General features: G+C 41.4%; 1 protein-coding gene across 1 annotated transcript; it reads right to left on the minus strand.

Moving 5' to 3' along the window:
* Positions 1 to 4,708: 4,708 nt before the first annotated feature.
* LOC149274289 (putative E3 ubiquitin-protein ligase makorin-4) lies at positions 4,709 to 23,426 on the minus strand. Its single transcript, XM_089505679.1, has 10 exons — positions 23,133 to 23,426; positions 14,978 to 15,314; positions 9,965 to 9,998; positions 8,929 to 9,048; positions 8,336 to 8,571; positions 8,072 to 8,190; positions 7,800 to 7,987; positions 7,612 to 7,722; positions 7,305 to 7,443; positions 4,709 to 4,879 (listed from the first exon to the last, which is right to left on the minus strand). Exons 1-10 carry the CDS (start codon positions 23,424 to 23,426, stop codon positions 4,709 to 4,711), a joined length of 1,749 nt encoding a protein of 582 aa, XP_089361805.1.
* Positions 23,427 to 23,729: the final 303 nt, after the last annotated feature.

Raw genomic sequence — 23,729 nt, forward strand, 5'->3', positions numbered from 1 at the left:
CACCGGACAGGCCAGGGGGGAAATCAGGATTGTGGCGCAACGGAGTCAGAGGCGAAGGATATGTTAAGATCCCGAACTTACAGGCAGCGGAATGGAGAACCCGCAGGGTCGCCAAAATAAAAGGATTCCCTCCCGCCTGCCTCCGAGCCACAGATGGCTCAATCCAGGGGAGCGCTCTCAGAGGCACCAACGCAGAGTCAGCCTCCAGGGACACCCACAGCTTGTGGGGTGAACTATTTTTTCATAATAAAAACTATAATTGAGAAAAATGCATTTCTTGTTTTTATTTCCTTTTATTTGCCAACCTGCCCCCCAGTTATGCACATCTGACCCCAGGCTTGCCATTCTGTCCCCCAGATCTGCCTTATAATCCCTATATGCCACTGTGCCCCCTGATATGCCTTATACCCCCTATATGTCACTGTGCCCCCTGATATGCCTTATACCCCCTATATGCCACTCTGCCCCCAGAGTGGCATATCAGGGGGTATAAAGCATATTAGGGGGCACAGTTATCCCCAGATATGCGTTACACCCCCAAATATGCCACTCTGCCCCCTCATATGCCTTATATCCCCAGGTATGTCACTCTGCCCTACCCCCAGACTTGCCACCCGTGCTCCAGACTCCCTGGTGTCTACTGGGGGTAGCTGGTGAACGTCTGCTGCTGGCCGGCACTTCCGCCAGGGCTTCTATGGCTGAGCACCGGAAGGTCATGTCATGCTGGCGCTCCATCATAGAAGCCCCAGTGGAAGTGGAGGGCAGTAGCGGCGGTTCCCTGCTGCGGAGGATATTCCTCTCTGGCAGCCGGTGAACGTCTGCACTGTGCGCGGAGACAACCTACCCTTCTTTGAAGCAGGTAGCAGCTATAGCACACCAAATGTTTGGAAATCGCAGAATGCCGTAAAATCACATTTATTTTGTAAACTTATGTTAAAATCAACCCAACAAAGTATACAAAGAGTAAAATAGTGTGTACTTTAAAAGTCCTGGTAGACCTCCATTAGAGGGTCTGCCTACCCTATATTAGGCACAAGCCACAACACTCATAATTTTATGGGAGGAAAGAACCACAGAAAGACGTTTAGGTGAAGTGCCGCCTTAAGGGCACAGTCATGTGATTTTCACGACCGCTTTTTTATTTTTTTTTTTAAAGGCTCGGCACTCTGTAGGATATATATATATATACTATCTATTTCTAAATACAGACATACCGCACTATTATTTTTGTATTTCTGTTTTTTCCGTTATATGTTACCACCCAGCGACTACTTATAAAGGGTGAGTTTAAAAAAAATATTTATTTTAGCGCTCCACTTTTCTGGTGCGAAAGCGCCAGAATATATACGTTTGCACTTTGTGGAATAGGGGGTCATTCCATGTGTGTTCTTTGAGCTGCTATCTTCTAAACCTTGCACTACCATCACTACTGTTTGCTTTATTTTTACAATCTGAATACGGAGGCATTAGTTTATCTTTGTGAATGCCAGGTTTCCAGACATCAGGGCCGGACCAGAAATACTGTATAAACCTGCCCTGAATTTTTTTTTTATACCAGACCGATATTTCATGGGGGCATTATTGTGCACACTGCATGTATATGGGTTCCCAGCCCCAATAATTTTTTGTTCAGAATAGAAACAAGCCATGTATTGTTAAAATGTAATTTAACTACAGACAGGAGGCTCAGATTTGCTCAACCTTCTTTATTGTGTCACCATAGCAGCAAAAACAGATTAGCATAAGTAAAGAAACCAATCAGAACACAGTATATCCAATAAATATGTTAGCATCCCAGAATCCTCCTCTTTCTTTGCTGCGGCCACCAGTGTCAGGTCAGTCAATTATCTCTTCTTTGGGGTTATCTGTAATTAGTGTCTTTTTCGTATGTACGTTTTACATGTGCTTCCCCTTTAATGTTATTTTTTTTTATTTTCTGTTATATACTTTGTTTTTGTATTTTTACATATATACCTTTTTTTCTGTATTATTTCTTTATGGGGATTACCTGGTGTCCGCGTGTTTCCCAGTATTTTTCTGTTTTGGCGTTTCTCGGCGCCATTACGCTTTCTCTCTTCTTCTTCTCCTGTCTTTGTGTGCTTTTGTGTGCAGAGGCCATCGTTGTGATTTGTGTTTTCTTTTTCTTGACCGTCGCCGCTCCTTTGTGTGATCGGTGGCCATCTTGCGGTCGGGAATACATATGCCAACCCTCTCTCTTCTCTGTACTTTTGCCGTATATTTTTTTTTTTCTCAGTTCGGGTCAGGTAGCAATGCACAATGCAGGCATTGGTTGTAACAAGTGGTTATATGAGTTACTGTTGCCTTTCTGTCATCTCAAACCAGTCTGCCTATTCTCCTCTGACATCGACAAGGCATTTTCATCCACATAACTGCCGCTCACTGGATATTTTATGTTTTTCGGACCATTCTCTGTAAACCCTAGAGATGGTTGTGTGTGAAAATCCCAGTAGATCAGCATTTTCTGAAATACTCAGACCAGCTCATCTGGCAAACAATCATGCTATGTTCAAAGTCACTTAAATCCCCTTTCTTCCCCATTCTGATGCTCGTTTTGAACTTCAGCAAGTTGTCTTGGCCATCAAATAGAGGTCCGACTACAAGACTAAGATCCAGATCCCCTGGATTCCACTTTCTGGCATCTGATTAATGTCAGCTGCTGCCGAGGTTTCTTTGACAGAACGGCAGCGTGACATGACCTTCCAGGTGCTCCACCGTAGAAGCCCTGGCGGAAGTACCGACTGGCAGGAGTGGTGGTAGTAGTCTGCGCGCATTGTGCAAACATTCACTGGCTGCCAGAGAGGAGGATCCCCCCTCAGCGCTGCACAGGAAACTGGATCTTCTGTGTGATGCGCACGAACAACCTCCGCTGCTACCCGACATATCCGCCGGGGTTTTATATGTGGGAGCACCGGCATGGCGTGACCTTATGGTGCTCAGTCATAGAAGCCTCAGGGGAAGTCCTGGGTAGCAGCGGCCGTTGTATCAGGCGGGCAGATTGGCAAATAATGCATATTGGAGGGAGGGGGGAGTGGCATAAGGGGGGGGTTAGGTTGGCAAATAAAGGCATTTCACTGTTTATTAAATATGAAAACGTTTACATGTGAATATTTGTTAAAACTTTGCTTATAGGGTAGATATATTCAGGCTTTTTCTCTAAATTAATATTCAAATTTTGGTGGGTCAGCTTATAAGCGAGCAAATACATTAATCTCCCACCTGAGCACATACATCCCACATGTAAGTCAGCATTACACAGTCACACTACATCCCTAAATCTTGAAAGTGCAAAGAGGTTTCCATTTTTTACAGTTTAACCAGGAAAGCATGAATCATTTGAGGTAAAACTACCCCTAAACATCAAAAATAACCCATCAACTGTACAGTCTCCAAAAAGCCTGAGGACCTCAAAGACACCCACTTACCTTTCTAAGGGGACCAACACAACTCGTTAGATTTGCAGACCACAGGAAACTGATGTTTTGGTTTTTTTTTACCTGTCACATTTCTTGTATGTATCAGGACTTAACTCATGGGCATAGTTTTTGCTCAAGTTCTTTCCCTGGGTTGTGGATTTTTTTGAATGTGTTTGTGTCAAGCCTTCCCTGAGTTGGAGCATTTTTCTAAATGGTATTTAATGTTTTGTCTCACCTGGGCTTGGGGCTGATTTGTCATATGTATTTTTAGGGTCTCAAAAGCAACTAGCATGCAAATAACGAAGCTAACAGCTTAGTGACTATACCTAGGTGTTAGGTATGGCTACATGTTAGGGTTAGATTACAGTTACTGTAAAAAGTGTTAGCAATAGGGATGATGACCAGATTGGGTTACAGTGGTCACAGCATTTTATTAGGCTACAAAATTTTAAATATATATAATGTAAAAAAAAAAAATTTTTTTTAAAAAGTGACACGTTTAGGCAACTGACATTGATCTCCGAGGCCAACCAATGAGTGACTACTACTGTAGGGTCCTTGAAGCCATGCATGGGGCCTAGCCTTCCAGCTGTCTCAGATGAGATAAAAGGGAAGCCAGGTCTTTGCACTAGGCTTGTACCCAACTATTGTTGGCCCTATCTGCCCTGCTTAGGAAATGGAAAGCTGTGTTCTCCACCTGTGCTATAGCAGACAGCAGGGGATAAACCCAATACTTTGATTACATTCTCACTCTAGGTTCCCCAGGGCAAGCCAATTTCAGTTTTTTTTCTCCCCCCAACCTTCTTTCATTCCTTACCCTTCCCAATTTCTTTTACCTTGTTTCGGCCCATTCAACCCTATGACATATGAGGCATGTTATTAGTTGTCATGGGGTTAAAGCACCTTGCTAGGTTGTAATGGTTCTGTTGAAACAAATAAATGAATGTTAATGATCTATTTATAAGTCCACCCTTAAAATTGAAGGCATTTCATGACCATTGTTAATGTATTAAATCTTTATTACAAAACAAACTTTTTTCTTTTACAGAAACATCTGACTTTCCAAATATGCTATACCGAATACCCTGAGGGTCTCTTCTCATGCCTGCTTTAACAGCACTGCTATAGACAAACCCAGGAGCAAGTCTTGGGTATTCAACAGTCCTAAGCAAATTAGAACCTGATAAACTAATGAGGGGGAAGCGTGGTTTGTGGGCAAACAAAACGCAGATGTTTCCAGCCTAGATATGTCCAGTCTTCAAAGTGGGGAGTATTTATTCTGAGTCACTGGATTCACCCCACTCTATTTCAACCTCTTCAGGTAAACCAAATCCAAGCTCAAAGTTATCTTCAATGAGAGCAAGGGCGAGAGCACAATGGAGAAGATCCAAGTCTTCCTCATCATGAAAGTCCTCTTCAAATATTTCCAGCATGTGTGAATAGGGCTATGGAGATAGATAAGCATTAATTTGTAAAAAGTTTCTTTAAAGCAGCACTTCAGTTTTAACAACCCTGTAAGACATTGACTCATATCTGGAAACTGTCCCACTTTTAATTATATTGTAAAGAGATAATGCACACTTCAGTGAAGTTTGTTAAATGTGTATACAACCTTCAAAAGCACATTTGCATTTACCTTAAAGCTTCTTACCCTTGCACAGTGGCACAGATGCAGATGGCTCAGCCTACCAGGCAGGGCAGGAAGCCCTATAAAAAAAAAAAAGTGGACCTCCTCCTTCCTCAGTGTGGTTATAGACACTCAGACAAATTGTGCAACAAACACAAAAGGATAATTTAATGGGTGGGTGCTAAATGAGACACTGGAAATGGACAAGGAAACAATTCCCAGGTAAGAATTCCTAATTTCCTTGCCATTCCAGGTGGCACATTGAGAATTAGTCAGATAGAGAGGGAAGGATTCCAGCCTGAAGGACATGCCGACCAAACTGCTAGTCCGTAGAGGCTTTGAGATTGAGCCTGCAGTTCCGTACAGAACATCCAGGTTGCTGCCTTACAGATAGGTTCATACAAGAGTTACGCCCATGAAGTTGAGAATGATCTAGTCAAATGCGCCTTCAGGGAGTATCCAGCCCTGCAGAGATATAGTATTCAGCGAGTCTGATCCAATGGGCTACAGCAGCCTTGGATAACGACATCCTCTTACAGACACCAGAAAAAGATAGGAAAAGGTAACTGGACTACTTCCATTGGTAAGTACAGGACAAGTAGACCTGGATACATCTCTACACCTGTGGAGTTCTTCCTTGGGAATCGGAAAAAATTCTGGTTGTACAGTCTCCCGATACAAGTGAAAACTCGAGGCCACCTTAAATAGAAATTCTGGTGGCAACTTAAGGACCACTCTATCTGGAAAGATCCTGAGGAACAGCTCAAATCTGGAGCTCATCCACCAGTCTTTTAGAAGTAATGAACACTAGGAAGACAACCTTGTAGGCAGGTAGCTTTATAGAAGTCTCCTCTGGATACAGCCGACAATGCCATGGTCTTAGCAGATGTACGCACCGATTCAATGGCAGCGTCTGATATAAAATCAACTGCCACGCAAGTGTTCCTGGCGACCTGTTCTGTCCCAGGTATAGAGGCGATGTCATTTAAAGGCTGTTGAATCTAGAGTTTAATAGCATGGTAGAGGTACAGGCAAGGGTAATTGATGGATGAAGATTAGCCGCCGCTTCAAAAGATCTTTGCAGCATTTTCAGCCCTCTTGACCATTTGGTCCTTGAAGTGATACATCTTCCAATGGAATGGCCATCTTAGACGCAGCAGTAGCCAAGTCTGCTATCTTATGGACTTCCCAGAAGTCTGGTTTTCTTATCGGACAGGAGCAGCTTCTTTATCCTGTTTGATGCAAGACATCTTCAGTCTCAATGCTTCCATTGCTCCAAGATGATAGCCGATAGGGAATCATTAGCAGGGAAGGTCTTCGGTTTCTTGGAACGACCTTGAAATGGATCCGGTTTTGTTTCTGGTACCTCATGCTGAAGGTTTAAGGTTGAGATGAGCTTCCTGGTAAGAAATGGTCCTCTTTAATTTCTCCTTCCTCATCTGAAGATGGGGAGGGAAAAAAAACCCAGAAACAAAAAAATAAAAAAAAAAAAAATTCTGGCACTGGGCCAGAAGTGCCCCTGCCTCAGATGACCTCCAGTCAAGCCAATCCATGTACCTGAAAGTGAAGTGCCTGTTTTCAGGCACTTGTGGGTTTGTAATGTGCTCAGATAACTGGATCAGTGGCAGTGCTGCATCTTTGAGGTGGAGGAAGGAGCCAGGAATCTACCCAGGGAGCCCCCTGGGCTATGTTGAGGTGAGCCAAATAAGGAGAGTCTTGTCACTGCTGTGGTTCCCTGGATCCACCCAAGGACCTCTGTCAGGAACTCAAACAATGGATACCCCCCTGGGGCTCCAAAGAAAATAAAACAGGTCCATTTATTTATTAATAGTATTTCCTGCCCTACCTGGTAGGCGGAGCCATCTCCATCTGTGCCACCTGGAATGGCAAGGAAACTAGTCTAAACCAGAAAAGGATATTTGAAGACATTGAGTATGTGTTGATATTTGGGATGCGTGGCTACAATACAGTGGTGAAGTTAAGAAATGCAATCAGAATCATTTCTCATTAACTGAGGTGGCTCTGACAATGATCTCAGAAAAGAAGATGTAGCGTTAAGGCAGTAATTGTACACCACAGCTCAGTGGCACTATAGTCCAATATTAAAATTGGAAATTTACTGTAACAAATTGAGATTCTGTCAGCGCAATTCCTTACTCTAAAATTAAGAAATTCTGGCTATTAAAAATATAAAAAAATAAAAGGTTATATATTAATGATTAATGCAGGAATACACCACTTACCAAAGCAGGTGCACTAGGTCTACGATGCTCCCGTCGTCTTCTTCTCTGGTGACCAGATGGCAATTCGTGGAGGTAAATACACTCAGATTTAAAGGGGCAGTATCCATTACCACGAAGAAAGAAGCGACAACGGATTTTACTGCAAAAGAAATGGAGTTACAAATAGCTCCTTCCGAAGCAGTAATTACAGATAACTAGGATTTCCCATTAAAACTCCAGGGCTGGGGTTGTGTCAGATATGCACACCATCAGCTTTAATGACTGGGCCCCCCGGGGGAAGAAAAAGCTCTCCCATCAACCCTCATACCTAGTCTTTGCCTTGAAGTTCTCTATAAGTTTCAACTTTTCAGCAGACTCTCCAATCCAATACTTGTAAGGGATGAAATAACTAGATTTTATGCGGCACTGAGGACAGCCCCTGACAGTGAAACAAGATAAATTAGCTTTATTTGTATTAGCACTGGTAGATTAACCAGTTTATCCAATGTCACTCACTTTATAACTTCATTCTGGAAATCCCGGGTTTTTCGCCAGCGCTTGATGCAATCCACACAATATGCATGGCTGCAGTTTGGTAAAATCCCAAACACACGTTCTTCTGCCACCTGTTTATCATACACCTTATCCATGCAGATCCCACAAACCACATCCCGACTACGTTCATACTGCAGATCTGAAGAACCCTGTTGAAGTATCAAGTGTTAAGTTATTACAGGAAACTTCATAATGTGTATGAAATTCTATGAAGCATGTAGCAGGGTTTTAACCATTTCAGAATGTAGAATCTTCAGAGATGTTTGAGACCGTGTGCCTTCACAGCATTTTGCTTCAAGCTTTGTTTCCTCTTGAAGTGTGGGACTAGATACAGATCTCACAAGCTGTGATCCTAAAGAACATGATTGGAAAGTTCTCAAATCAGCAACTTCAAGTCATGTACAAAATAAAAAAATTTAAATGGAAATAAGTTACAAATTAAAAGTACTGCATGGCTTCCAAGTTCTGGATTGTTAAACTTTGGCTCTTAAATCTACCTGCTTTCCTTGGTACAAACTCTGGAGCCAATGCCCAGTTTAGTCTACTTGAAGATTGTGAAAGTCTTTCGCGATCAGCTCTAGCTGTTGGCCGAGGAGGAACTGCTGGCTCTGAGCCCCTACGCCCAGCCCGAGAGTTCTGAGAAAAGGGCAAGACACAAGGTGCAGAAACTCTACGACCTGGGTAGTAGTGGACAGGGGCTTCTGATGGCATGTTGGCAGGCAGGTGCTGGTAACTGAGGAAGACACAAAAACATGATCAACATGACTGAAGAAAAAAATATATATTATATATCCTGTAGATCAATGGTATTGCATATTGTAGGGCCACTTATTACAGTAGAGTGCTGTGGTTAGCGCTTGGTAGTGGAGTTAGCAAGCTGAAAATGGAAGCCTACAAGAAAAAGTCAGCCACTTGGTTCTGTGGCACATGTGCCTCACCAATGTCTGTATTTGTAATACACAGAAAACTAAACTGGTTGCTGTATAGAACACTTAGTTTCCCCTAGGACCTTTAATCTCCTAGGCTGCAATAATTTAAGTCCTTCTAAACTAATGGAGGCCTTTTACAATGTTAAAACCATTAACTTTACCTGCATTCATCTCCATAACCACAGTAGCCATTCTGGAAATGCCAGCAGATCTGTGAAGCCTTCCTTTCATGAGAGAATCTGCAGTTTTGACCCCACCGGCACGCACCACGGCTGAATGCCCTGAATAAAGCAATATAAAGTGTGGGTGGGGGCAGAGCCGGCCTTAGGCGTTGTGGCGCCCTGTGCGGACTACTCCTCTGGCGCCCCCCTCACTGCCCCTTCAAACTACCCCCCCATGCCCCTCAAACTACCCCCCCATGCCCCTCAAACTACCCCTCCCCTCTGCCCCTTCAAACTACCCCCCCTGTCCATTCAAACTACACCCCCCCTGCCCCTTCAAACTACACCCCCCCCTCTGCCCCTTCAAACTACACCCTTCAAACTACACCCCCCCCCCCCCACTTACCTTGTTGCCGGAGTCCTGCGGTGAGAGCGGGAGGCATCCGTCTTCTCTCTCTGCCGCGGTGCCGGCATTTCATGTTGAGAGCCGGAATAGTCCGGCGCTCAACATGAGATGCCGGCACAGCGACGGAGTCACGGAGAGTAAGGGGCGCCGAGCGGTTGCCGAGAACTTCACGAGCAACCGCTCGGCGCCCCTGACCGGGACTTAGATTTAAGCATCGTTTTTTTTTAAACTTTATTTAACATGAATGATGTTAAATAAAGTTTTAAAAAAAACACAAAAAAAAACAAAACGATGCTTTAATCTAAGTCCCAGTCAGGCGCCCCTGCAACCATGGCGCCCTGTGCGGTCGCACAGGTCGCACACCCCTAAGGCCGGCCCTGGGTGGGGGTTTTACAACAACAAAAAGAAAAGCCAGAAAATATATCCTATTCTCAAATAAGCAACTCTTTTGTTGTCAGCGGTCTTCCCACCTTATGCACAGACAGCTATATAGCCGCCGTACAAACCACATGTTACACGAACAGCAAAATACACGGTGTTATGTAGCACAACATTCGGAGGACACCTTTCCGGGTGCGAACAAATATTACAATACTTAGGCATCAACTTGATACTGCACTGCCTCAATACCTTAAATACACTTCATACTGCTTGGTTGCCCATACTGGCAAGACACATGGAAAATTCATAATTGACTATTAAAACGTAACTTGAAGAGCCCCACCAAGGTCAGCTAATGGAGCAGATACCCAGGTCATGCTACAAGTAGTATCATCAAATTCAAAGCCCTCTAAAGCCCAAAGAGAGTTTAGCTACATCGGCCACATATTTGTAACCCCTCGAACCTGTTACAAACAAACGTACCAAAAGGACTTCGCAAACCACACAGACCGACAGCCATTTGTACTTTCCCCAGAAACATACATTTCTACCAAACGAAAAAACCCAGGCATGTTTTCTTTTAACCAGTGAAAACACACGCAGATTACACACTTAAAAACCCACAAGAACACCCTCTCCCACCTGCAAGGCACGCGGAAACCTGCTCCCCTGCCAGACGCTGTAGCCATTGCCCCCCTTCAATAATCAATATACCTCGTCATTAGACAGACGGCCTTTATATATGTTTGGGAGGGGGCGGGGTGAGTCTGCCACGCCTACTCCCTTTGCCAAAAAAAGTTGAGAGCTGCAAAAAGCTGCACCCGCCTCACAATGATTTTTTAATCTTGACACTTAACAGAGACCGGAGAAAAATTGTGTAACTTTATAAACTGTCACAAATATGTTTTGGAGGGACACTTCATATTATTATTATTAATAATAAAAATTATTTAATTAACACATATTTAGGCATGAATACTCATGCAATATGGTTATTTTTTTCATTTAACCCCTTATTAGATTAATTGTGTTATAATGTGATAAATAAAGAAGTGTTTTATACTACTCAGGCTGGATTGCAGGATAGTTGATTATATACTTTAAGTAACTTGATCAAACTGTCTAATACATGAAAATATATCGAAGATGATTTTTTTTTTTATTGTTCTAGATGTTATACAATTTTTTTATTAGAACGTAAACACATGGGCGATAAATATGACCTCATAAATCACTAGGGCAAGTAATGCGTTCCTTGCAAACCTTACCTAGTGGCCTAGTGGGCAAAATTTTATAAATTGTACATACCTTATTGGAATAAGCATCAAAATATATTAACCTCTTCTTTTGTCTCCAAAAGAGTTTAAGGATATGTTCAACCACAATTCCCCTTTTCTCCATTCCCCATTTTTACTGTACCCACACAAATTATTCATCATTTAGATGTGTTTAGATGCATTTAGATGCATTTTGTATAATATATTGTATCCTATTTTAATTGTCGAGTTTACCTACTATTATATAGAATTCATAATGTATGTATATATATATATATATATATATATATACACACACGCATTTATATATATATATATATATATATGTAGTGTTTTATAATTGCTCCCCACTTTGGTCCCTGTCCCCCATGTGCCCCCCCTAAATATGGAAGCTAGAGACGCCACTGCGGGTCAGTTGGCATTGGCCCAATCAATTAGTCATATCACTCACCAGTCATTATTTCACCTGAGCTCTTCTGTTATAAACTAACCAGACTCTTCTGGAGACTTATTGAGTCTCTGCTGTATTTTAAAATATTATTTAAAAATTTAATTTTTTTATAATTAAATATAACAAAGGAACAACATTCCCAAGAAATGATCTACTAGACCACGCAAATAACCAAATTGCAAGGTGTCCTCAAACAGTAGTAATCGGGTGATAACTACCGGTATTTTGAAATGCATTCAATCGTATAGCATCTCTTTACTCTTCTCAATGGGTAGCTTTAGAGTTCTTTTCTTCCTTCAAAGTGGGTAGGGAACCTGGTAAGGGGATATACAGAACTGGGTGATGGTTGTGTGTTTATAGCATTACCAAAAGCTACTGCTCAAGCATGTGTCCTGGTGTATGCTTCAGAGAAGGAAAAGACTACAGTTACTCCTGTCAGAGACTTGGGCATTCGTGTTCAGGAGAACATGAAAACGAATAAAACAAAGTTTGCTTTTGCGGTTAGCTTTCAGATAACCGGATACATAAGGTGTGGGTGTCCAAGGATAATAATGCCAGCCTTTTGGTCCCTCACTTAACCCTTAAACATACCACAAAAACCACACCAGACTGGTAATACGCTGCCACCACCAAGTTATGTTTTAAGCTTATTACAGTTTTTTGGATGCTGGGGTAATGCCCAGTACCATACTGAACGGATAAAAAAAATGTATAAAACCCAATTTAAGTAAAACTATTAAGTAACATAGTTTATTCCAGGTTTCTCGGAAAGTAGAGTTCGGTTAGAGCACAGAGACGGAAACTGGATTTATATGTAGTTTAATCTGACAAATGTCACAGTGCTTACGTACAAAAATGATATGAACAAAGGTGATAGCAATTTAGACACAAAATATACGATGCAGTTTGTAAAAATAAACAAGGAGAAACACAGGAAAAACCCATATAGGTCATCTGTGGGAACAAAGGATCAGAGGTTGCCAGCTGACACCAAGGAATAGAGAGGAAGCATCCATTGTAAAATATATCAAAATTTAATCAAGTCCATAGACCATAAAATCAAAACAAGAGGTACATAAACAGGCACAGGATAGAAACACAGGCTAGACAAGCGTCCCAGGGGAGTCCACCTGCGCAGACTGAAAGCCCTCTCGCCCTGCCCCCTTACCTCTTGACACAAATTTTGCTGTTTATTATTGTCATTCAATGATGATCTTTTGTATTTTGTGTCTGCTATGATCTCAATGTCACTAATCCATCTTTGATATATGGATTCTGTTGATTTGTAAAACTGATCGCTGTTGTAATGCACATTGCTACTGTTATTTCAATTAACGCATTCCTGACTAATAAAGAAATTTCATTTAAAAAAAAAGGGACAGGAGGGAAAGGGAGAGGGGTGGCTGATGGTGGGGGGAAGATATCTATAGAACACCCGGAAAAAGCAGATGACAAAACAGAAGTTAGTTGTTATCGAACAAGGGGCAAATGTGGAGACTATGTAAGAATTGCACCCAGTGGTACCAAATGCGGTGGTGTTTCTCAGACTTATCGGCTGCAGAGAGTATACGTTCCTCGAGGACTCGTTTCTGCTCTACCCTCCGAATCCACTCCCAAATTGTAGGTGGGGCTGGGTCACCCCAATGTAAGGGGATCAGTGCTTTTGCAGCAGATAGTAAATGACGAATCACAGAGGACTTATACCAGGAGATCGAAAAGGGCATGTGAAGAAGAAGGAAAAAGTCAGGAGAGAAGGGCACAAGCTTGTCAGTAAGAGTCTGAACATGGGAGTGGGCGGCACTCCAGAAAAGAAGCATGAGAGGGCAAGACCACCAAAGGTGGAGTAAGGAACACACCCTCACATTAGGGTTATACCGAGCAGTTGTAGACGGGGGTCTGTACAACAGAGCTAATAATTTGTATGATAACTCCTGGTCCCTATTGCTGAGGGAGCAGCGATGTGTGAGGACACAGATCTTCTCCCACTGGTCCTCCGTGAGGTCTATCTGTAATGCTGCTTCCCACTTGCCCACATGAGGAGGGTGGGCTGGATATACAGTCGATAGGAGCAAGTCATACAGTAGGGAGATGCCATGGGCCGGATGCTGTTCAGAAGTGCAGAGCATCTCAAAGCTCTATGAACCTGGTGTTTACGTGCTAGCGACCGAAAAAAGTGACCTAACTGGGCATAACGGAACCTCATCAGACCATGTGGGGTCAGATATGCCCAGATCCCAACCAATCCCCCTGCGGTTACATCGGGAAATAGGTCCACACCCATTCCAGGAGGAAAGTCTGGGTTGTCCCGTATCAGAGTGAGCGGGGATGGAATAGTCGAGAGAGGCGTACTCTAGATCAACGAGTGCCAAACCTCTAGCGTCGCCATAATAAAGGGGTGGTCTGAAGCCTGGAGACGGGCGCAGCCAACTTTCAACCAGGGCAAAGAGCCAACAGTTCACTTTCAACGAGCCACTAGTCCATTCTAGTATTCGTAAAAGGTAACAAACCCTGTAATAGGTACTTCGGCAAGGCAGGGCTAAGCCACCTCTCACCTTAGAAAGGATGAGGACACTATATTTTATTTGCGGGGAGCAGCGACCCCAAACAAATCGGAGGAACTTAGAACGGACTGTGTTGAAAAAGGAGGGCGGGATACGTATGGGAGGGGTTTGGAACAAGTAAAGAAGCCGGAGCATAATGTTCATTTTGATAGAGTTGACGCTGCCTAACCAGGAGACCGCCAGTCTCAACCACTTACGGAGATCAGACTAGATAATAATGGCAGAAAATTAAAGGCGAAAAGCTGGGAGAAATCAACTGATAACCACACGCCCAGATATTTCAGTTTATCGTGATACCATGTGAAAGGGAAATCAGCCGCCAATGAGTCGCCCACATCCCTGGGCAGGGTAATATTCAATATTTCCGATTTAGTCATATTGACCTTGAAGTTAGATAGGGTGCCTTAATCGCCAAGTTCTTTCATAATAGAAGGCAGGGAGATGCAAGGTTGTGAGATAGCAAAAAAGAGGTCATCAGCATAGCCCAAAATTTTATGTGGGGTTTTACCCACCTGTATGCTGCTAACGTCCGGGTTTGAACGTATCGCCCACAGGAGAGGTTCTAGGGAAAGTACAGTAGTGGGGACAAGGGACAGCCCTGCCGAGTTCCGTTGCGAATGGAGAAAGGGTCAGAAAGAACCATTGATGCGAAGCCGCGCGGAGGGGGCGGAGTACGGGGATCTTCCAAAACACATATGCTTGAGGGTGGCCGCATAAACGACCAGTCTACCCCGTCAAAGGCCTTTTCAGCATCCGTGAAAAGAAAGATAGAAGGAGTAGAGCAAGTTAAGTGCACGGATGGTCCCACTTAACAAAACCCGATTGATCAGGGTGGATTAGGGAAGGCAAAAGAGGCTTCAGTCAATTCCCTAGAATTTTTGCGAAAAAATTGAGGAATAAGGGTGATGGTTGCCGACATAGTATGGGCATGGATTCGGCCTCCAATGCCTCCATGCATCCCCAATAGACAAACCAGTGCGCACTGTGCGGGTCAGGTAGTCTCGAATTTGCGAGTCCCTGGGGGCCGATTCGCCCCCATGGGAGGGGAGATTGTAGAGACCAGAAAAGTAGTAGAGGAAGCTTCGAGAGATGTCGGAGTGAAGGAGGTGTAAACGGCCGTCTGCCGAACGGATCTTAGGGATGTAGGTAAGGGGACGGGACCGACGAAGGGCCCGAGCCAGGAATTTCACGGTCTTATCTCTGTGCTCGTGGTACAACGCCTTATTCCGCAAATAGGTGCTATAATGTTTGCGGTTTAAAAGGGTCGCCAGTTCTCCCCGAATTAGGGAATCTGGCACATCACTGGAACACTGTAAAAGATTCTAACACATTTAACATCTCTTTTAACCCTAGTAATATGAAATGGACCATATATAATTATTGGTATAGGCAATAGTCAAAGATATGTAATCATTGTTCATAAATAAATGATTATTAAGATATATTAATATGTTTCAATGATAGGCTTCAAGGTTTCCTTGACCTTAAGATATGGAATGAAGGATTTGCTGAACAGGCGTTCTATAGATAGGATAGTAACTTGCTAATGCATGGTATAGTTGTAACTCTAAAAGGGCATTACAATATACGTACAGTGACTACCTAAAATAGGATTTCGACGTGTAAAGATCTTAGTGAGCATGTTTACCCAATTAGGTGAAGACCAATAGACTGACATCACTATCCAAGGCACATATAAGCTAGGCTTTTGTAAGACATGGAGAGGCATGGGAAGAGAGGTCGAGAGAAGATGTACTTGCCATCCACGGACTCTTCACGTCCCAACACTCCCTCCCTCCCTCCATCCTCAGGAATGCATAGGACAGATGTCATGAACTAAATTCCTCTCCAAGGTTTTGTAAGACTTGTTTCGTATTTTTGTTACCTACTTTTTATATTCGTCTATTTTTGTTTGTATTAAATGTTTCACCTTTGTTTGCATCTAAGTGACTCTGCCTATTTTTGACGCACAAAATGTGTTCCAATTATTTGAAGTTTGTATTTGGCCCTAAATATATTTTATTACATATCTGGCGTGCCAGCCCTGCGTATTTTTTCCTGACCTTTGCCCTCCAGCTTGCTCAGGGGGAAGGGCAGATATATCTGTACACTTTTTGCAAACTGTCGGGAGATAATTAAGAAAAGAACCTTTGAGGATACAGACTTTTATTGGAAAAACAAGTGCTAAGAGACGCTATTGACGGCAGACGCAAGAAAGCCATACAGCGTGATACAACAGCCATTCAAGGAGAGTTCATTAAGAAGGGTAAGTCATGGATTTTATAAAAACATATGCTAACAAAAGTAAAATAACTTTTCAATTTGATAATTGTCCTACTAATGCACAGTTATGGGCTAGTATGTACAAACAATGTGAGCTAGAGAATATGAAGATAGATAAGAAATTGTTATGTATTGATAAACTTAAGAAGAAACTGCAAAATGTCCTAAGCATGTTTAAAACGTTTAATGACTTGATTGTGGAGGATTTACAACCTAGACAAAGTATTTGCACGATTAACAAAGTTGTACCAGAATCTAACCCTGATGACAGTACTGACGACTTTAACAGCTGTCCCGACTGTTTTGTTTTAGCTCAGCAATTAGAGAACTTGGAGAGAGATATGGACAGACAAACGGCTAGAATTAACTCAGAATGACTGTCACAAGCCACAAACTAATCCTACTAATTCTGAATAAATTGATACTACTAACCAAAGGTTGATACAGAAGCTTAATTAAGTGTGACTAATCAAGCTTTGCCTATAACATCTAACTCACCTGTTTGCACAATTGTAGGTTTTAGTGGAAAATGTAATACTTCAGCAACTTTGGTTACTGGTGTTTTGTTTGAGATTCCTGGCTATTTGTGTACTGAAATTGATATCTGGCATTGTCCTAGCTCAGAAAATATCTTAGGGGCTGATGTAATGAGAGAACGAGGCTGGGTCATTGACTTAGGGAATCAAGTGATTTGGAGAAGTAATAACCTTAAAGGGCCTGTAGTAATTGATCCAAGTGACTACAGTGTAGTGGCCGTCATCAATTTAATTGAGGAGGTATCCCCAAATCATGTATGGCCACAAATGGATTGTAATGACTTGACTCTTGTAGAAATTGTGCAGAAACATCCCTCGTTATGGGCTCAATCTAAGAATGAGGTAGGGACGATGAAAGATGTTGTTGTCAAAGTGGAAGGAACAGATCCCATAGCTCAGAAACAGTACCGATTGCCTCCAGATTCAATTGAGCCTTTGTCCAAAATTATTGAAGAACTACTTCAACAAGGCGTCATACGCAAATCAAATTCGGTGACAAACTATCCGTTATGGGCAGTTAAGAAACCAGATAATTCTTATAGAATGCTTCTAGATCTGCGTATGTTTAATAAATGTACCCCAAATGTGGCGCCAATTGTAGCAGATACCCCCGACATCATGTCTCGATTGAATGCTAAGGCAAAGTTTTTCTCGGTACTGGATATCAGTAATGGTTTTTTCAGTATTCAGATAGAGAGGAGTTGTTAATACAAATTTACTTTTACTTTTCTGAATGAGCAATATGTATTTTGCAGATTACCACAAGGGGCACACATGTCACCTAGTCTGTTTCATCAGGCATTGGCAAAAGTATTATCAAAATTCTCAAGGCAAGATTGTATTCTACAGTATGTTGATGATATCTTGTTGGCAACAGAGAGTAGAGAGGAACACCTCATCTTGTTAGCAGAATTGTTTGATCTGTTGTATGAGTCAGGATTGAAATTAAATCCAAGGAAGGTCCAATTACTGAAACAAGAGGTTCAGTACTTGGGAGTTTTGATAAATCCAAATCACGTGTTGAGATATTTCAGGGGGATTATCCATCTCTTTTTAGAAAAGAAGTAGAGGAAACTGATGAACCTGTATTTGTAGATTGTTCTAGATTTTGCTTGAAAGGTCGAGCTATTCAGCATAGACTACCAGGACATTTTTCTGCCCAGAGAGCAGAAGTTGAAGCTGTTAAAACAGTATTGGAAATTAACGAGAAAGAAAGCAATGATCCTTTGGTAATCTATAGCGATAGTTCATATGTCGTATGATCACTAACAGACTACTTACCTGTGTGGAAAAAACGAGGTTTTGTGGATTCATCTAACAAAATCTTAAGTCATGTTGATACATTGCAGACTATTTTTGAGCTTGCTTCTAAAAATCCTAACCGATATGCTATTGTCAAGGTACCAGGCCATAGCAGAGGGACTAGTGATTTAGCTTTGAGAAATGAGAAAGCAGATTCTCTAGTAAAGGAAGCAGCTTTGACAGAAGAGATAGTGATGGAACTAGAACGGTTGGAAGTACTACCAGTAAAGAGTAAGGAAGCAAATTTACCTTCATTCATCGATAAAGATGAAAGATGCGTTCATTATAGAATGTAAGAATAAAATAACACCTCCCTTTGTTTGTGAGAACGGAGTGGTGTGTTATGAGATGCAAGGTAATTTACTTCCAGTTGTGCCTAAACACTTGCAGACGGAATTCACCCGCTATAAGATGTAAAGATTAGGTCATGTGGGTCAGCAAAAGTTGCTGGAAAACTTCAAAGATAAGTTTTATTGGGACAAAAAGGTGGACTCTGTACAAAATGTTGTTCAGTCATGTCTCATTTGTGCTCAAGTAAACCCCAGGCCTAAAGGACAAAAGTCTCCACTTCTAAGAATTGCACCTGCAGATGGTTCGTGGTCTATACTGCAGATTGACTACATAGGTCTCCTACTTCAGGTAACCAAGGTCTCAGGTATGCATTGGTTGTGGTAAATGTATTTTATAAGTGGGTAGAACTGTTACCTGTCAGGAAAGATGATGCTTTGTCTACGGCAAAAGCATTGGTGAATCATGTTTTTTGTACTTGGGGAATCCCAAGGATGATTTCATCTGACAGGGGGAGCCATTTTACTGGCAAAGTCATGCAGGCTGTTTGCGCAATCCTGGGGGTACGTCAACAATTCCATGTTCCATACCATCCTCAGTCCGCAGGTATTGTAGAAAGAATGAACAGAACGATTAAGTCTAGAATTGCAAAAATGTTACTTGATAAAGGAAATAGTTGGGTTGATGCAGTACCTCTAGTATTGACGAGTATTAGGGGAACGAGCTCCTCAACTACCCAGTATACACCTTTTGAATTAATGACAGGAAGGAAAATGCCATTGATCTTTCCTTATGAACCATTTTTGTCTACTCCACAGAAAGATGCCATTGCAAGAACTAAGTGGTTACAGGTACTTCAGGAGAATTTAAAAACAATTCTTCCCCATGCAGCATCTAGAATGCAGCGTATGGTACCGCCTCACTCTTCTAAATTTGTGAGAGGAGCATCAGTAATGATTAAGACTTTTAGGAAGGCGGGACCGTGGGAAAGTAATTGGGAAGGACCGTTTGAAATAATCGACACTATGGGTCAAGTTATGATCCTTGTTCAAAGGACAGAAAAGACTGTGAAAAATACCCGTAGGCAGCAGAAGCTGTGGGTACATGTTGACCAGTGTAAATTATATGTTTCTAACTAAATTCTGTTCTTGCAGGAACACAGTTCTGCAAGAAAATGGAGAAACAAAGCAGTTAACTATTGAAAGGAGAACCTCCAGAGAAACAGCAATACAAGAATCGTGACATCAAGATAGCATAGTTTTTTGATAGCTGTGTTGTTTGAACAGTACCAAAAGCCAATTGAAATTGATGATCAGACAAAGGATTTACCACAGAAGATATTGTTATTGCATAAGATAAGAGAAGTTCGAGTGGATCGACTCCTGACATCAGACATTGATACATCAAGAGACATTGTTGGACAAATTAGATTCGGTTATGGCTCCAGAGATCAACCTTGTTTGACTATATTTTTTGAGCATACCTCAGAGATCACGGTTCATGCAACAGTAGGACCAAAAGCCAAATTCACACAGTCACAGGGGAATTATACCCATAATAATCAGACAGGTGTTTGGGAATGTCATCCTACTGAGTCCATGTGGTGGTTTATAACAATTAAGGGAGAAGAACATGCACAATGGACAGGTGATGTTACCAATGAAATGTTAACATCAGGGAAAATGGGAAGATCAAAGACAGAGATTTGGTATAAAACTCAGTCTTATGGTAAAATCTTGGATCCTTCACTGCTTTCTATATCAGCAGGGGATGATGATTGGACTAGGGTTTGGAACTTTCAGGTGGAAAGAGAAATAGCTATGGTCAAAGTATCTTTTGTGTTTACGGTAACTAATTCTATAGCACCTGAAGTTAGAGTTAATCCCCATAGTGTGAAAAGCCAAGAGGAATTGAAACCTATAGAACTACAATGTGGGACAAGGTTACTATTACCCCAGGAAGCATCACTCGTTTGGTCAAAAGGGAAAACATCTTTAGGAAGTTTTACAAATAATCCAACTCGTATACTTCATAAGGGTCAAATGGGGGATGTACATTGGAATGGTATACATTTTATGCTTAGATTAGATAGTCCAACTCGTAAAGACTCTGGGATATATGAATGTTGTGTATTACTGAAAGGAGATTACAAACACTGTGCCAGAGCAAATGTCAGTGTTTGGTCCCCTGAAGACAATTTGTGTACTGGTACTAGACTCAAACCATCCAATCCTTTTCAGGTTAATTACTTTCAATCTAAGCCATTGTTGAGGAATGGATCGTTTGTAACCCTAGTTTGGACTTTTAACATGACTGATTGGAAAATATCCACTTGGTTTCCTCAATGTTTGTCACACCTTACTAACATGGAAAAAGGTCTTGCTCAATGGTTTGGACAAAATCCATTGAGAATGGCAAGAAGTAGACGAGGTATTATTGAGGGAATCTTGGGGGGTGTTGGTTCGGTAGGAAGCTTACTTAATACTATGGATATAAATACTCTTAAATCCGATTTGGGATCCGTGAGTTATGTTGGAAGTCAGGGAGCAAAAATACAAAAAGGGTTAAATCAGTTATTGGAAAAAATGGTTCTAAGTTCTGCTACTGTGATTGGGTCGTCTGTATCTCACTTACAGGATGCCACTTTAGACTTAATAGAGAGTCAAGAGGAGAATCAAGTGTCAAGGGCATGCCTGGAAATACAGATAGAATATTCCACTAATCTAAAGATGATTGCACAGGCTTTACAGAGTGGTATTATACCTTTGGGTTTGTTGAAAAGCTTACCTGACAAATATAGTTTTGGTCTGGGTCATATTGATTTGTGGATTAATAAATGGATGGGTTGTGATCAGGATTTTTGTATAGGGACATCTTTAATCCCAGTGGCAGGAGTTGAACAAGTAGTGGTAACAGTTTTAGGAATTCCAGTCAGTGACACACAATTGATTCATTATAATTTAAGGTATACAGATTTTGTATTTGATGGGGAAAATCTGGAACAATTAGATGTTTCAGCTTGTCTTCATTTTGTTTCCAAAGTAATATGTCTTCCAGGACAAGAAAAGGTTGTCTATCATTCTTGTTTTCACAATCATTCATTATGTGAAGCCAGGATTGAAAGTGTTACATCTGTGCATGAATTAATGACTCAAGTAAAGATAGGGAAAGTTTGTTTTCAAGTAATGAAGGAGGAGTCATTGGTCAGAGCATTCTTTTCAAATTGTATGCATAATGAAACTCTTCACAGAGGATTAAATTGCATAGAAGGTGATTTGAAAAAGTTGGAGATAGATGGGAAAAAGTTTAATGTCTCCACTATAGGCACAGAGCGTTTAAAAACACTACCTCAGCAATTTAATCTGACACAGATAGACCATTTTCCTTGGAAAACATGGACAGAGGAAATAAAGAAAGATAAGGGATTATTGGCCATGTTAAAGCAACAATTGAAAGATGCAGAAATTGTTTTCCAACATAAACAAGGTGAATTAGAACAAATTCAACATCAATGGAATGATAAGTCTGGAGTTAATTGGTGGTCAAATTTTAAAAAATCAGTAAATATGTGGTCACAACCTTCGGTAAAATCCGCAGCTGGTAATATATTGTTAAATCCAATTGTTATTATAGCTATACTTGTTTTATTATGTATTGTTTATCAAAGTAGAATAAGTAAGATATATAAACATGTTAAGTATGAAGTAGATAAGGGAGATGGAATATTAAGGGAAATGATAAAAAGAGCACAATCCTCTCATTCCATAACAAATGTAGAGAAAAGGGTGTCTCATGCTAATGATTATCATATGGTCCCAGTTAAAGTATGATGTGATTGTAGTATAAATGTGATACGAATGTGATACGAATGGTGAGTAAATGTGTATATTTGAAAAGATATGATAAGGATATTATCCTATCATCAGGGGGAATTGTAAAAGATTCTAACACATTTAACATCTCTTTTAACCCTAGTAATATGAAATGGACCATATATAATTATTGGTATAGGCAATAGTCAAAGATATGTAATCATTGTTCATAAATAAATGATTATTAAGATATATTAATATGTTTCAATGATAGGCTTCAAGGTTTCCTTGACCTTAAGATATGGAATGAAGGATTTGCTGAACAGGCGTTCTATAGATAGGATAGTAACTTGCTAATGCATGGTATAGTTGTAACTCTAAAAGGGCATTACAATATACGTACAGTGACTACCTAAAATAGGATTTCGACGTGTAAAGATCTTAGTGAGCATGTTTACCCAATTAGGTGAAGACCAATAGACTGACATCACTATCCAAGGCACATATAAGCTAGGCTTTTGTAAGACATGGAGAGGCATGGGAAGAGAGGTCGAGAGAAGATGTACTTGCCATCCACGGACTCTTCACGTCCCAACACTCCCTCCCTCCCTCCATCCTCAGGAATGCATAGGACAGATGTCATGAACTAAATTCCTCTCCAAGGTTTTGTAAGACTTGTTTCGTATTTTTGTTACCTACTTTTTATATTCGTCTATTTTTGTTTGTATTAAATGTTTCACCTTTGTTTGCATCTAAGTGACTCTGCCTATTTTTGACGCACAAAATGTGTTCCAATTATTTGAAGTTTGTATTTGGCCCTAAATATATTTTATTACAAACACAGAGTCGTCCTCTGCCTAAGGCACAGAGCACAACGTGGGCGCAAGGGGAGGCCGCATAGGCCCACTCTCCGGGTCAAAGCCCATGAGAGTCCAATCAGGGAGGTGAAGATCGGACAACTCGAGTGCCCGCAGGAGATCAGGGAGCTCATGGTAATAGCGCAGAAAAAGGAGATGTTGTCATGGCGGATTACCAGGGCAAAGGAGTGACCCCAAAAATACGGGATGCGCAGCCGCTGCAACTCGGATGTCAATGGTTGCAGGGTGCACCTCACCAGTAAGGTAAGGTCCGAGATGTCTTGGTAAAAGGTGATCTGGTGCTCCAGCAATGGCCATGAGCCAACTTCGCACACCTGGAACATCTATAGGGGACTTAAGGGGTTAAAGGAACAAATCTAAGTAAACAAAAACAAAGCTGTTGTTCTGTTTTCTTCTCTAAGCAAGAGTTCCATCATGCATAGAATAGAACAGAGAATTTGATATAAGATAAGATTGTTTGGTCTATCTAGTTTGCCTGTTTTCTTCTGCTTTGAAGACTCATACCTTAATCACTCCTTGGTCTTGCCTTACATTTGGGATATCCATATGTCTATCCCATACATTTTTAAATTTCCTTATGTTCCCTTATGTACAGTGGCATAATTACCTTTCTCATTCCGTTACTA

The sequence above is a fragment of the Sceloporus occidentalis genome, unplaced genomic scaffold, assembly GCF_023333645.1.
Source record: "Sceloporus occidentalis isolate IW3139 unplaced genomic scaffold, rSceOcc1.0.p SCAF_339, whole genome shotgun sequence".
Lineage (NCBI taxonomy): Eukaryota > Metazoa > Chordata > Lepidosauria > Squamata > Phrynosomatidae > Sceloporus > Sceloporus occidentalis.

What these genes read in the sequence shown, in the direction of transcription:
- LOC149274289 (XM_089505679.1), bottom strand. Translation starts at nt 23,426, where the DNA reads ATGTTCCAGGTGTGCGAAGTTGGCTCATGGCCATTGCTGGAGCACCAG. An exon ending in GGTTATGGAGATGAATGCAG is followed by an intron (nt 8,572 to 8,928) that starts GTAAAGTTAATG and finishes TGTCTTCCTCAG; the next exon opens with TTACCAGCACCTGCCTGCCA. An exon ending in GACCTAGTGCACCTGCTTTG is followed by an intron (nt 4,880 to 7,304) that starts GTAAGTGGTGTA and finishes CTATCTCCATAG; the next exon opens with CCCTATTCACACATGCTGGA.